Raw genomic sequence first — 16,073 nt, 5'->3', positions numbered from 1 at the left:
CCAACACCTTGACTGCAGCTTTGTGGGAACCTGAGCAGAGCACCTGGCTAAACCGTGCCTAGACTCCCAACGCATAGAAACTGATTTCCAGACTACAAGTTACTTTTTGTATGAACGGTATCGCAACTAGGTTTTTATGCTGTGGAATTAAATTTAGTTATCTGTAATACCTTTCCTTCCTTTGTCTGCCTGTCCTACTCCTCTTTTAAGGTCACTTTTTCTCAGAGGTTGTCCCTAACTCCCCGCCTTTCAGGCAAAATGAAGGCCTTCTTATCTGCTTTTCCGGAGATGTTGATGTCTTTTTATAACAACTGCCAAAATTATATTATAGATACTATTTATAGCAGATTGCATGCTCCATGAAGGGAGGGAATATAATCTTTATAACCTAGTGCCTAGTATAAAGACTGACTATAAAAGTTCAGTAAATTTTTAGTAAATGTTTTAAAGTGAAAGGAGGTAAAGAATCATAGTAAGGCAGAGTGCACAGAAACTTGGTTACCTTGTCCAATTTACTAAGTGTTCTATTGCCTAGCTAAGTACCTTTAAGTTGTTTCCTTCTGATTTTAGAATATAACAACTCCTCTTCCTCTTTTCTTTTAAGGATTATATGTCTTGTTATTTTTTATTTATTTATTTGGGGGGGGCCTCACTGTGCAGCTTGTGGGATCTTATCGTTTCTCGACCAGGGACTGAATCCAGGCCCTTGGCAGTGAGAGCGCAGAGTCCTAACCACTGGACAGCCAGGGAATCCCCTCCTCCTTTTATACAGTAGGAAAACAAGACTAGAGAAGTAAAGAGATTTATCCATCTTTAAGCAGCAGAGTTAAATTTTGGAAAAAAAGAGCAACTTTAGGCTTAACCCTTTCTATTATGCCACAGTTGTATAATAACACACTATTGTAACAAGACTCTATAATCTAGTAGGCATCTTAGACTTTCATAAAGTGACAGAAATAAATATTTTTTACAAAAAATCCTACTCCATAAAGAAATTTCAGTTTTAGAAATTACTCATATCAATCATACGAAGGACAATTTCAGAATTATATAATTGAGGTGGGGTGGTGGAAAAGGGGAGAATGAATAAAATTTAGTTAGTCTTGTGAATATCATAAGATTATTTTGACAACACAAGGTAAACATGAGGTTTATGGGTGTATCATACAATGTTCTCCTTTTCTAAGTGAGACATGCAAATGAAAACCTATTTACCTTAAAGATTCAGATAATGGTGTTAAAGTGCCATCTCCCCTGTCTACTACACGAAAGAAGTTCAACTGATCTCCTTCTCGGTATACCAGAAATGTAACTTGTTTGTTGCAGGAGGTCTTCTCCCAGACCTCATCTCGACTGGAATCCATGTACTCAGCCATCTCCCTAAGTGGATCTTCCATAGGAACTACAAATGGAAAAATTGATAAACAAGCTTTCAATTTATATCAAGTTTAATGCATCTTGGTACACTGTCAGGATATAAGGTGCTGAATTTGAACAACAATCCTATGCATACAATACATATATATTACATTCTTCAAATAAGTTTCTGGTCTTTTTATAGTTAATACAGCATTTTCTATGTTGTATTAATATGAAAGAAATGAAATGATTATGTTGTTATGTACAAAGACAGGGTTTAACCAAATACATGAGGTTTTTCCTGTGTCACTGGAGAGTATATTTGTTGACCGTATGACATAATTATCTATAACTATTTTCACTTTACACCTTCCACTCCCTATATTTTCCAATATTGGTTCCAACAATCAATAATTAAAAAGCAATGTAAATTCCACTTACTTTAGATTAAAAAAACAAACACACACGCAATTGGGGAACATATGTTAGAAATTAGAAGTGAATCCCTTTTTTTCTTTCTGGTTTTATATAAAGGCTGATTCTTCTTAGAATTGTTTCTTGACGTGAAGATAGGCAATTAAAAGTACACGGTAGGGCTTCCCTGGTGGCGCAGTGGTTGAGAGTCCGCCTGCTGATGCAGGGGACATGGGTTCGTGCCCCGGTCTGGGAAGATCCCACATGCCGCAGAGCGGCTGGGCCCGTGAGCCATGGCCTCTGAGCCTGCGCGTCCGGAGCCTGTGCTCCGCAACAGGAGAGGCCACAGCAGTGAGAGGCCCGCATACCGCAAAAAAAAAAAGTACACGGTAACCCAGGACACAAGGGGGTCCCTTAGTGTGCTAAAACTGCTAGGTGTGTAATGATCAGTATGTTGTTTCTTGAAAGCATCCTCCCAGGACCCCACTTGTCCTGGTATGTATCTATGTGTCTAGTCAGAGCACGTGGCTCTAGCAGCCTGGCGCTGTTGTCAGGTTTGAATGACACTGCACAGCCATCACCTCAACCCACTCTCATCCATAGCAGCCACAGACAGATTCCACTCCTATGGTGGGGACAAGCCTCAAGAGACTGTTAGCTCACAGCCTGAATGTTCTAAACGCCCCTGAACCTCAGATCAGGGAGTCTAAGCAATGTCTGAGGGAAAAAATGTTCGCTCCCAAAGACGTTTTCATGTCAAGCTGCAGAAACATTTGTTCTTTCTTAAAAGAGGCAACAATTTCTCAGACTCTATAACTTTCATTCAAGTAGCTCACTTATTAACAGAATAACAGTGCTGAACTGTTATCTGAACCTGTCAAAAAGTTACAGCAATAATAAATATTAAACTCTGAAAGTAATGAGGTAAAAACACTGAAGATGTTCCCATATCCTAAATTCAATTCCATCACTACTAAAACACAAAAACTTCAGAAACATAATAAGATTTACCTTGTTTTACAAAAATAGTTGGATGTTTTCATAGGCTCTTTCATAGGCACAAGATGTGTAAATATTAAAGGACATTTTTAAAACAGGTCCTTGCCATTTTAAGTTTATGCTACATTTTCCAAATTACATTAATAAGAAGCAAAAACTATGCTACCAGCATTACTAAAACCACATGAAAGTCTTGTTTAAACCAAGAGAGTGTGCCTTAATTAGGGAGGCACTGGCATTGAATATGTGTATGCACCTATGTGTATGTATGCAACACCCCTTTTCATAATAGAACAATCATTCAGATTTCATCAGGTATAAAGCATTATGTATATAGTTTAGGATAAAATTTAATTTTAGAAAGGAAAGCTTTTTTTTTTTCTTTTTGGCCATGCCACACAGCTTGCGGGATCTTAGTTCCCTGGCCAGGGATGGAACTTGTGCCTGATGCAGTCAAAGTGCAGAGTCCTAAACACTGGACCACCAGGGAATTCCCAGGAAAGTACTTTCCATGTTGTTCTGATAATGGTTAATTCAAAAACAATTTTAAAAGCTAAATATTACTGGAGTTCACACAATAAAGATATTTTCTAAACCATAATTTTCAAGTAAGACTAAATATTGGGTTGGCCAAAAAGTTCGTTCGGATTTTTCTGTGAAACGAACTTTTTGGCCAACCCGATAGCTAAAAAATAAGGTTTCTGAAATACATTATGGAGAATTTCTAGATCTGGGTACAGTTTTTCTTTTTCACAAAGTTTTCATTGATGTAAGGTAGACAACAGCTACATTTTCATTTTAAAAGTTGATTCAATAAAGGCATAATTATTAAGAACTTAGTCTAAAATATAAAAAAAAGACAAGTTCTAGGTACTGATTCTTCAATTTACAAACGAGGCACAGGAAGTTGAAGGGAAAAAAGTATTACAAAGCTTCAACTACCGAAGGGTAATGATGCCTTCCACTTTCATTTTGTTTTAAGTTAAAAAATACATGTATTTTTACCTCAGAATCTGTGTACTTATCCTCATAAACATATTTTTAGTCCTAGTAAAAAAAGTAGGTGCCTGATAAAACATTCTGTTTAAAGACAATACTATACACAAATAACAAACTTTGAAAACTATAATACAATGGAATTCACATGTCATTAAATTAGCATCTTATAACGGCTCAGTAAACACATTAGGGTTCTTCTACTACCCTCAGAATGGCTACTATAAACATCATTTAATGTTACATGGGACAATTTCATAGGTCCAACTAATAGAAAGTCCCTGATATTACGAATCTAGTTAATCAGCTCTAACATTATTATCTTTGTTTTTTTCTAACTTATCCAAAACAGTTCAACAGCCAAAGTAACATATCTCACAAAATCCTCTTGAAATAGCTAGGAAATAGATGGTGATAACCCTATTTTCTAATCAAAATTATGAAGCATGGAGATGAAATCTGACTTGTGGAAGAAGTATAAGCCATGAGTGGAATCAGTACTCAACATTCAATTTTCTGGTTAGTGAAGGATCAAACAAATACAAAGGCCTTCCCCCAGACGAGGCCCACAGAGCAGGACTACTCTGGGAAATCTAAGCATGCCTCTACTCTGTGGGGATCCATCTGATATACCTGAATCAGGGACAAACGTGAACGCTCCCAGTTCTTCCCATGCTTAGAACTTTCTTGTTAATCAAGTCTCTGGTCACATCATCATCTCCAAGGGCTCTTCCACAATTGTCCTCCTACTACCCTACTTCCACGGACACTGTCATGCTACCCTATTCCCTCCAGCACTTACAGCTGCTTGAAGTAACATCAATTCTTCAGATGTTTATTGTGGACACTGTGATGAAGCAGGAACTTCTTCTCCCATGAAATACTGCACTGAACATCTAGTAGATGTTCAAAATGTGTTTGCTGAATGCCTCTTTCAGAGACGACCCACATTCTGAAAAAAAGGCTTCAACAGGACTATGATAATACCTAGAAAACCCAAATGCATCACAAACCAGGCTAAGAGGTATCTTTGGAATTTCCTACAGCAATCATTACCCCAGGAGTTGAAGACTCAGTGGATTAAAAAAGCAACAAGACCAGTAAAATGAACCTAAACACAATGATAACAACGTAATACTTGTACTATGCCATCCCACTGCCCTTCCCTATACTGGTGAGGTTTATATTTAAATCTCTTTGGACTGAATCAGGAATCATGAGATATTCTGGAATATGAGCTCCTGCCCCTCATTTAGGCTTTAAAAAACAATGCTAGGGCTTCCCTGGTGGCGCAGTGGTTGAGAGTCCGCCTGCCGATGAAGGGGACACGGGTTCGTGCCCCGGTGAGCCATGGCTGCTGAGCCTGTGCGTCCGGAGCCTGTGCTCTGCAACGGGAGAGGCCACGACACTGACAGGCCCGCATACCGCAAAAACAAAACAAAACAAAACAAAAAAAACAATGCTGAAGGAACTACTATATAGCACAGGGAACTATACTCAATATTTTATAATAACCTATAAGGGAAAAGAATCTGAAATAAATATATATATATTCATATATATGTATAACTGAATCACTTTGCTGTAAACCTGAAACTAACACAACATTGTAAATCAACTATACTTCAATAAAAATAGAATAAAATTTTTAAAAATAAAATAAAAAAAGAACAATGCTGAGAGAAACAACGAGGTTCTTCTGAGACCTAATAGCAGAAAGAGAACCTGGATAAAACCTGAGGCTATAAAAACACCACCTGGCTTGAAGATTATTATTGTCAAATTGCTTTAATATACATAATTTTAACACATGCCTACCTCTTCTAGTATTTATAGGTCCACCACGCATAGCCAAAACCAGCTTCAAGGTACAACCTTCTGAAATGCTGTGGATAATTAACACAAAAATAAACCACAATCATCAAAATACATTCAGTGTTAAATATACACATAATTATGTGCTGGTTTATCACAGTGCCTACTCTCTAAAAGATAAAAAAAAAAGATAGAGCAATGTGCATAAATATAAAATGTTAACTTATTTACTTGCATAAATAATGAAAACATGAAGAAGTTCTCATAAGCCTTAAATATGACATGAATAAAAGTATGAAAAGGACCTCTGTGGTTTAGCCTCTTCATTTCACATGTCAGGCCCTAAGAAGAAAAGAAGCTTGTTCAAGACCCAAAGTGTTAGAAATATCAGATCTATGTAATAAAATAAAATAGAAGAATAACAAATCTACAAGATCTCCCAACTCCCAGTGTGCTCCCAGCTATTCCACATGGCCTCTGACCCTTTATTTTAAGGAAAGAATGAAGAACTATGTGAGAGAAGGGAGAAAGACAAAAGGTCTGATGGCGTATCTACAATCACTGATGCACACAGTGTCACTTAGTATCGCATTAGGAGGGCCTAAGGAAAATGAAAGACTTGGTGAAGAGCAATACTCTCTTACCCAGTACTCTTGTGAAAATGGAAAGAAAAGGAAAGTAGCCAGATGGGAATGAGTCAATATTCAAAGAAAGGAACAAAGAAGGCAAGATAAGAAGAGGAAGTCTAAAAAGGCAGGGGTAAGTAGGTTGGCGTGAATAATGAAAAGGTAAAACGAAGAATCAGAGGACAAAGATCAGGTAGCATGGGTACTGAGCCAACACATCTTAAAGTTCAGGATTTACACTAAAATCTAGGGATAAAAATTATTCAGAAGAAGAAGAGACATGATTAAAGGATTCAGGAGAAAAACACTGGTATATGGAGTCATAATTCTGAGCGTCTGTAAGATATCTGATACGCAGTTACACTCACTTGTAATCATTCAAGCAATATTCATCTTCAAGTTCCATGTTATTCCAAATTAAGTGCTGCTGACAGATGGGAATACCTTAGGGGAAGGTTATAAAAAAATTGGTTAAAAATTCAATAGTATCTTGGAAAGAGTATGATACAAATCAATTTTATCAAAGAAATAATAATAAATTAAACACAATTCTAAATTGAATGCTAGATGCTTAACTAAACTATACAGAATCATAGGTAAAAGGCGTAGCTAAAAGTAGATATGATCCAATCCACTCACTAGAAAAGAACAGTATGTTTCAGTAACTCTCTGGCATTGAAACAAAGTATAAAATTAGGCAGCCCTTTAAAAAGATACCTTGAAATGAGCCCTGAAGAGTTTAAGATCTAACACCTAGAAGACAGTTCTCAATACTGCAAAGTACAGCCTTCATTCAGTTATATTCAGCATTAAAAGTGTATTATGAGTGGAGGGTGAGCAAAATGGGTGAAAGGGGTTAAAAATGTACAAACTCCCAGCTATAAAATAAGCAAGTCATGGGGATATAATGTACAACATGGAGACTATGGTTAATAATATTGTGTTGTATATCTGAAAGTTGCTAAAAGAGTAGATCTTAAAAGTTTTCATCATAAGAAAACAAAATTTTGTAACTATGTATGGTGATGGATGTTGACTATTAACTAGACTTACTGCATTGATCATTTTGCAATACAGTAGTCCCTTGGTATACGAGGGGTATTGGTTCCAAGTCCCCTGCAAATACCAAAATCCACGGATGCTCAAGTACCTTATACAAAATGACATAGTATTTATTTGCACATAACCTATACTCACCCTCCTGTATACTTTAAATCATCTCTAGATTACTTGTAATACTTAATACAAAGTAAACACTATGTAAATATTTGCCAGCGTGATGTAAATTCAAGTTTTGCTTTTTGGAACTTTCTGGATTTTTTTTTCCCCAATAATTTCGATCTACAGTTGGTTAAATCCTCAGATGCAGAACCAGAGGATACATAGGGCCAACTTTATATACAAATATCAAATCATTATGTTGTACCCCAGAACTAATATGTCAATTAAATCTAAATTTAAAAATATATGGAACATTTAATTTAGCTTATTTGCCCCTAAAATTTTGTAATCTAAAAGTCTGTTCCCAGAATAACATGTCCACAGGGAATAATGATTGTTTATACGTGAGTTTATTTAGTGATTCAGATAGCATCTTTCATATCTTCCAAATGGAAAGGTCAATAATCCTGAAACAGGGCACAGAATATAATTTCCCATAAAACATTAATATATTAGAAAATTCCTCCCACCCTAATGTTTGAATGTGATTATAGTCCATAACTGCATATTGACATACTTTTTTGCAGAGTCTGAACACAAAAGAATAATTCAATCTTTAATAAAAAGTATATTATGGGCAATTTTCAATACTGAAAATTATGGTCTACAAGACAGTTTCTTTGCATTTCTGTGATGTTAAAGGAATGTTAAGGCAGATTCCATACTGCAGCATAAACTTTTTTTTTTTTTTTTTTTGCAAACCGCACATTTGAATGCCCAAAGACTACTAGCCAGAGAGTGAGCATGATCTATTCAATAGAACATTTAATGGCTACAGATACTGATGTTGATGAATATCTTTTTCAGGTATCCCACATACTGCCTTCTCAAATTACTTTTGCTTGTGATACTATAAAATAAGTTGACTAGAATAATAGCAGTAAGTGCTATATGTGTTAGCGTTTATTATTATAAGCCAGGCACTGTTATAAATGCTTGACATGTATTACCATAATTTAACTGCAACAACAGTAATCTTGTGAAGCAGGCATCACCATCATGCTTATTTCACAGATAAAACTGAAGCACTGAGAGATTACGTGACACCCAGAGAGTATGTGGATTAGAAATGTAAAGCCCCAGCAGGCTAACTCCAGAGACTGCACTCAACCTTTATGCTAATCAGTCTCTAGAAAATCAGTCTCCATAAGGCAAAAGTAGCTGTCTAGGTGTATGTTTAAGTAGTGTTGCCTGTTAGTAGACCTGAATGTCTACTAAACGTTCACCAAATGTTCCAAAAGATCATCATGGAATACAGCCCACATGGGCTGAGGAGGTGGATATACATATATCTCCCAAATGGGAACAGTTCACTTTTTTTGCTTCCAGTTAAAAAAGAATGCCAGTAAGGAAAGGCTTTTAACCTAGAAATTATTTCACATTAAAAGTATTTTAATATTAAAAAAATTTTAATACGCTCTGGTCATATTTTCAATCAAAATTACAGGATTTCACCAGGATAACTAAATAAAGCAATTTGGGTAGGTAATACCATTATTTACATTCAACCAACATTGTACAGTCTTACTGCATTAAAAAAAAACCTTTAGAACTGGATTAAAGACAACATAACAACACTGCTGAGATTAACTCCTGTAATCACTTTTAATAGACTTAGCTATCAGTTAGCAGGCTAAAACAATAGACGGTTGACAGGCAAAACAGGGTGGCAAGAATCATCCAAGACTGAGCTGTGGTCCTGATGCCCACCTGAGTTGCTGGATGACCTTAAGGAAGTCATCACCTCTGTGAGCCTTAGCATCCTCACTTGCACAATAGAAAAGACTAGGGTTCTTTCTACCAAGAATACTTTTGGAATCTCAAATATACAAAGCAAATCAACTTTCCTTTAAGATAGGGTTGCCAGATTTAGCAAATAGAAATCTGGCAACCCTATTTAAGAATGGTCCTTTGCCTTTAAACCTCAATGCTTATTTCTTACAACTACAACCAGAAAAATTAATTCCTATTAAACAAACATGTCTTCCCAAAGGATATATTACATATATACAGATTTTTCTATTAAGTGTTTTTAAAACTTTTTAAAAATTCAAGTATTTATTATAAAAATTGCAACTTATGAAAAAAGACAACACAGAAATATACAAAAGAAAATTAAAACTACATGTAATCCTAAATCCAGTAAAATCTATTTTCAATATTTGGGGTACACTTCCTTTAAAAACTTATTTTTTTAATAAAATGGGAACATACTTTAAGCTGTTTTATAAACTATTTCACTTAATATATTGTATACATCTTTCACATCAATAAATGAAAATATACATTGTATGCAATGACTGAACGGTGCTCCAATATATGTTTCTGTCATAATTTATTTACCCAGTCCCCTACTAAGATATATTTTCAGCTATCCAATTTTTTACTACTACAAACAAAGCCGTGATAAGTGATATATGAGTGTACATGTATTTGCAAATATACGTGTGTGTGTGTGTGTTGTCTGTGTATCTTAGTCTGCCTGGGCTGCCATAACAAAAACACCACAGACTGGGTGGCTTAAACAACAGAAATGTATTTTTTCACAGTTCTGGAGGCTGGGAAATCCAAGATCAAAGCACCAGTTTCATTCTGAGACCTCTTCTCTTAGCTTATAGATGACCAACATTTTCCTGTGTGCTCACATGATTTTTTCTTTATGAGTGTGCAGAGAAAAAAGAAGAATTCCCAGGTGTCTCTTCTTCAAAGGGCACTTACAACCTCATCTAACCCTAATAATGACTCAAACATGTTTCCTGTGTCTTTTTTTAGAATTTTCACACAGATACATGTATGTTTGAGACCATGTTCATATCTACATTTAGAAAATAAAACAGAATCGACAGGACTGATGGATAATTAAAGACAATGGTGGGCCATAGCTCCCATCTCCCAATATTTCCTCCCAAAACAATACGGAACAGTAAGAAGGGAAATGAATCTACACAGAAACTATGCCCTTAGCCCTCATAACTTGAAGACAGAGAATGTCTAAACTTCAAAAGAACTGGAAATAAAAAGGGGCAATTGCTCTATCCTAGCGTGGGAAATCTCATGCTCCTGTCCCTGCAGGGCTGATCAAGAAAAACTTTGGAGAAGTTTGGAGAGGGAAGGTAGTGCAGTATACAAGTTCAATATAAAACCATCACAAGGAAGAAGGCAATTCTAAGTCTCAAAAGTCTACAAAAAGGACTCAGACCAGAATACTGACTGCAAGTAATGGACTTTAAAGCCAAGCAATTTGAAGGAACTTCTGTAGGAGGCAAAAAGCAAAAGAGGAAGAGCATCCGTAGTAATTCAGTGTTCAGGGGGAAAAGGAACAAGGGGTAAAAACTTACGAGTCCTGCAAGACAAAAGATAACAACAAAATTGGAGGAATCACGACTGCCCCACTCCCCACCATCACCACAAAACAGACATAAAACATATGTGAAAATATCTGGACATTACTAAACTGGCATAGCACCATTAAACAGAATCCGTAAAACACCCGAACACCACAAAAATCAACAGGAGGAAAAAAATAACAAACCCATAGAGAGTTAATAGCAAAAATTAAAAAACAAAATTCCACACCTATCAACCAAGGCAAATTTTACCCAGAAAAATAACCATGAAGCAAAAGAAAACTATAAGGTCACACCCTAAACAGAGTTAAACATACTTAAGCATTTGAAGTATTCAACAGTCTGAATCAGAAATTAAAAAATTAAGAAGAGAAAAAGTCCGAAAAGGTGGGGGGGGGATGAAAAAGACTGCTGACTGAACTCAGAAAAGAAATGGAGGAAAAAGACAAAATTACCACAAAAATAAAGAATAAACTGCAAGATACCAAGAGATAATATACTCAACCACACATTCAGTAAAGGACAAGCCAGGAAAATAAGCAAGAGTATGAAAATGACATAAAGAAAGAAGTAAGAAGGGTTAGAGTGAAAGTAGTGGAAATGGAAGACAGGCCAAGAATAATATTCATATTATCAAAGCCCCTAAAAAATGGAACAGAGCTAATACTTAGAAATATAATCCTGGAAAACTTCCAGAAATTGAAGACCTGAATCTATACACTGAAAGGACCTGCTAGGTACCTGGGAAAATTAACCCAGAACTATTGTGCCCAAGACATATCTGAGTAATAAAACTATTTTATTTCAATGACAAAGATAAAATCCCCAACAGTTACCTGAAAAAAAAAATCAAATAACTTGTAAGGCAAAATAATTAGACCAGACTCAACAACAAGAAAGCAATCTGATTTTTAAATGTCTTTTGAATAGACATTTCCCCAAAGAAGACATACAGATGACCAATAAGAATATGAAAAGATGGCCAACATCACTAATCATCAGCGAAATGCAAATCAAAACCACCGTAAGATACCACACCCAAGAGGCTGTCCACTATCAAGCTCAGAAAGTAACAAGTGTTGGTGAGGATGCAGAGCAACTGGAACGCTGTGCCCTACTGGGAATATAAAACTGTGCAGCCAAAATGGAAAACAGCATGAAGTCTCCTCAAAACATTAAAAATAGTATTACCATATGATCCAGTAATTCTACTTCTGGGTGTTTATTCAAAAGAAATCAGGATCTGGAAGAGATATCTGCATGTTCATGTTCATTACAGCTTTATTCATAACAGCCAAGAAATGGAAGTAACCTAAAATATTTATTGACAGATGAATGGATAAAGAAAATGTGTCATAAACATATAATGGAGTATTATTCAACCTTAAAAAAGAAGGAAATCCTGCCACACGCTACAACATGAATGAACCTTGAAGACGCTGTGCTAAGTGAAATAAACCAGAAAAGGAGAGAGTGTGGCGATCCTGATTACCAAAGTAGAATTCACAACCCAAAGCATCAAATGTGACAATGAGGGATATTTTTTAATGTTAAAGTTCATAATGAAGATGTAACAGTTATGGATATTCTTATGTATCAAATAACACAAGTAACCACCTTTATAAAACAAAAACTATAGAAGATGCAGAGGGACATAAAGAAAAACACAATAATAAGAGACGTTAATATACCTTTTAGTACAAGACAGATCAAGCATGAAAAAATACATAAAGATAAGCCAACTGAACAAAATAATCAGTGAGACATGTTTATTGTTCCTAGATGATAATAATACACATACTCAAGGGTCCACGGCACATACACAAAAACTGATCATATATTAGGTCAAAAAGAAAACAATGCTTTCCATAAAATGGAAATATTACAAACAACACTCTCTGCAATGCAATAAAACTAAAGACTACTAAAAAAACCAAAAAAAAGGCAATTAATAAATCAAAATCCTAGTTTTTAAAAAATGTTTGTTGACAAAGTAGACAAACTACAAGCTAAACGTATTAAAAGGAAAAAAAGGGAAGGGAATCACAAATATACAAAAATAAGAAATAGCAAGGGGATAACTTCCTAAGGAACAACAGATTAACAAAATTGATGCCATGAAAGTTAGAAAGCTTGAACAGATCAATTTCCGTAGAACAACTAGAGAATGCTGTTCAGGAATCCCCCACCACACACACACACAATAAAAAGCACCAAGCCAAATGGATTTACAGGAATTTATGAAACCTTTAAAGGCAAAATAAACCCTATGATCTACATATTTTTCCAGAGCACTGAAAGGAATAAAAACATCCTAATTTCTTAAAATAAATGAAAATATGCTAATTTCTTTTAAGAAGTAAGGATAGGACTTCCCTGGTGGCGCAGTGGTTAAGAATCTGCCTGCCAACGCAGGGGACACAGGTTCGAGCCCTGGTCCGGGAAGATCCCACATGCCACAGAGCAACTAAGCCCGTGCACCACAACTACTGAGCCTGCACTCTAGAGCCCGCGTGCCACAACTACTGAAGCCCGCACACCTACAGCCCTTGCTCCGCAACAAGAGAAGCCACCGCAATGAGAAGCCCACGCACCGCAACGAGAGAAATCCTGCGCACAGCAAACGAAGACCCAATGCAGCCAAAAATAAGTAAATAAATTTTTTTTAAAAAGGACAGCATCAACTCCTAAACCTAATAAAGAGATTACAAAAAACGAAAACTACAGACCAATATCATTCACTTAAACTGATATAAAAATCTAAATACAGGCAAACAGAATCCTCTAGTACACCAAGAAAAGAACTTGCTGTAACCAAGAGGAATGTATTCCAGGATTGTAGATTGGTTCAATACTAAGGAATCTATTATTAGTAGTATTTAGTAGTATTATTATCCAACACATTAACAGCTCTAAGGAAAAAAAAAATCTCCATAGGTGCTAAGAAAATCTTTGACAAAATTCAACACCCATTCATGATATTTTAAGTCTCAAGAAAATAGGAATTGAGAGATATTCTCTTAATATGTTAAAATACTACTAGTCTTAAAACACTATCTTATTTAATGAGGAAATACTAGAAACATTATCCAGTAAGATCAGGAACAAGGCAAGATGTCCACCAACACTGCCACTATTTGACATAGTAAGAGAGGTATTAGTCAATTTAATTAGACAAGAGAAATCAATTAAAGGCCAAAGAATGGTTAAAGAAGTAGTGAAACTATCTCTGTTGCAGATGATATGACAAATATACCTGAAAAACCCTGGAGAATTTATGAGAAGACCAAAAGAAAGACAATTGAGTAAATTAGCAGTATATAAAATTAACATACAAATATCCATAGCCTTCAAATAAGTAAGCAATAAACCATTATAGGATATACCAGTAGAGAAAACTTCATTTATAATAACAATAAATATTTAAATATTATTAACTACTGTACTTAGAAATATACTTAACAAGAAAGGTGCAAACCTCTACAAAGAAAATTTTAAAACACTCCTAAAAGCTGTTAAAGTGGATAAACAAAACCAAAAAACAACTCTGTTTTTGGATAGAATGATTCAACCTTATAAGATGTTTGTTCTACTTATGTTAATTTATAAATTCAATGCAATCACTCTAAAAATACTAATCTTTTTAAAAGAGTGAGACAAGGCAATAAAGTTAAATCAAATATGCAAAAATAGCTAGAAAAACACCAAAAAAGAGAATTGATGAGTACTAGCCCTACCAGACATGAAAAACATACTATTAAAGCCTCTATAATTAAAAGTGTGATACTGACATATAAAAAGTCCAGAAATAGACAGATGATAAAGGTGGGATCTCAAACTACTGAGCCAAAAATGGACTTTAAAAATAAACAGTGCAGGAATAAATGGGTAGTCACTTGGGAAAAGATAAAATTAGATTCATACCTAGTGCCATACATAAGAATAAACTCCAAATGGATTAAAGATCTAAATGTGAAAAAATGAAGCTAAGTACTAAAAGAAAACATGGATGAATTCATCTTTAACTCTGATGCAAAAAATGGCTTATTCTAACTATGACTCAAAATGCAGAGACAGTAAAATTGATAAATTTCCTTTTTAAAAAAAATTTTTTTACATGAGAAAAAAATTTTAATTGCATAAGAAAGAAACCACTATGGACAAAGTCAAAAGACAACCGGGAGAAAATACGTGTAACATATACCAGAGACAAAAGACTAATGTCCCTAATGTATAATGACCTATTAAAAATTGAGACAAAGACCAAAAACCCAATAGAAAAATAAGCAAAAGACATGAACAAGCATTCCAAAAGAAAGATGGAAAAATAGCCCTTAAACAAATGAATAAAATGTTCCAATTCGCTCATAATAAAACAGCAAATTAAAACAACACATTAGGACTTCCCTGGTGGCACAGTGGTTAAGAATCCTCCTGCCAATGCAGGGGACACGGGTTCAATCCCTGGTCCGGGACGATCCCACATGCTGCAGAGCAACTAAGCCTGTGCACCACAACTACTGAGCCTGTGCTCCAGAGCCTGCAAGCCACAACTACTGAGCCACGTGCCACAACTACTGAAGTCCTCACGCCTAGAGCCTGTGCTCCACAACAAGAGAAGCCACTGCAATGAGAAGCCCTCGCACCACATGGAAGAGTAGCCCCTGCTCGCTGCAGCTAGAGAAAGCCCGTGCACAGCAACGAAGACCCAATGCCCCCAAATAAATACATTAAAAAATATATATTATATTGGCAAAAATTTTAAAGTATTACAACACTTTTGTTGGGAGGTCATGGGTGTACATATGTTGCAGTGGGAATACGAACTAGTTCAACCATCTGAAGTGAAATTTGATGGTACCTAACAAAACTACATATGCACTTAAACCTTTTGGACCAGCAATCACAATTTTAGTACTCCACCTTGAAGATATGTCTACAACATACAAAAATATATATGCACAAGGTTATCCACTGTTGCACCATGTAAATATGCAAAATACTGGAAACAACCTAAGTGCCATATACAAAAAAGTGGTTGAATAAACTGATATATTTTTTTCACACAATGGAATACTATAAAACTGAAAAGAAAAACTATGAAAACTGCATGAGAAAGTTCTCTATGAATTGATTTAGAGTGACATCCAGGATATATTATTAAGTATAAAAAGCACAATACAAAAGACTATAGTACGCTACTATTCATATTAGAAACAAGAGGATATATGAAAATATACATGTATCTGCCCATTTGGGCAAAATAAAAACAGGGAGGATAAATCAGAAACTAATG

At 35.5% G+C, this 16,073-nt stretch overlaps 1 protein-coding gene across 1 annotated transcript in view; it reads right to left on the bottom strand.

The window, feature by feature from the left end:
* The window catches only part of ZFAND4 (zinc finger AN1-type containing 4), a 60,519-nt gene that overhangs the window by 26,080 nt on the left and 18,366 nt on the right, over nt 1-16,073 (bottom strand). The window contains exons 2-4 of the mRNA XM_022564515.3: nt 6,578-6,653; nt 5,587-5,654; nt 1,216-1,402 (exon numbers count right to left, since the gene is read on the bottom strand). Of these exons, the coding sequence (XP_022420223.3) occupies nt 1,216-1,402; nt 5,587-5,654; nt 6,578-6,653 (331 nt within the window). The remainder of the gene's footprint in view (nt 1-1,215; nt 1,403-5,586; nt 5,655-6,577; nt 6,654-16,073) is intronic.

This window comes from Delphinapterus leucas, chromosome 16, assembly GCF_059928025.1.
Source record: "Delphinapterus leucas isolate spDelLeu-1000000601 "Yukka" chromosome 16, BTC_Dleu_Yukka2, whole genome shotgun sequence".
NCBI classification, from domain to species: domain Eukaryota; kingdom Metazoa; phylum Chordata; class Mammalia; order Artiodactyla; family Monodontidae; genus Delphinapterus; species Delphinapterus leucas.
Note: the sequence above shows the minus strand (reverse complement) of the source record. Positions and strands in the feature narration are given on the sequence as shown.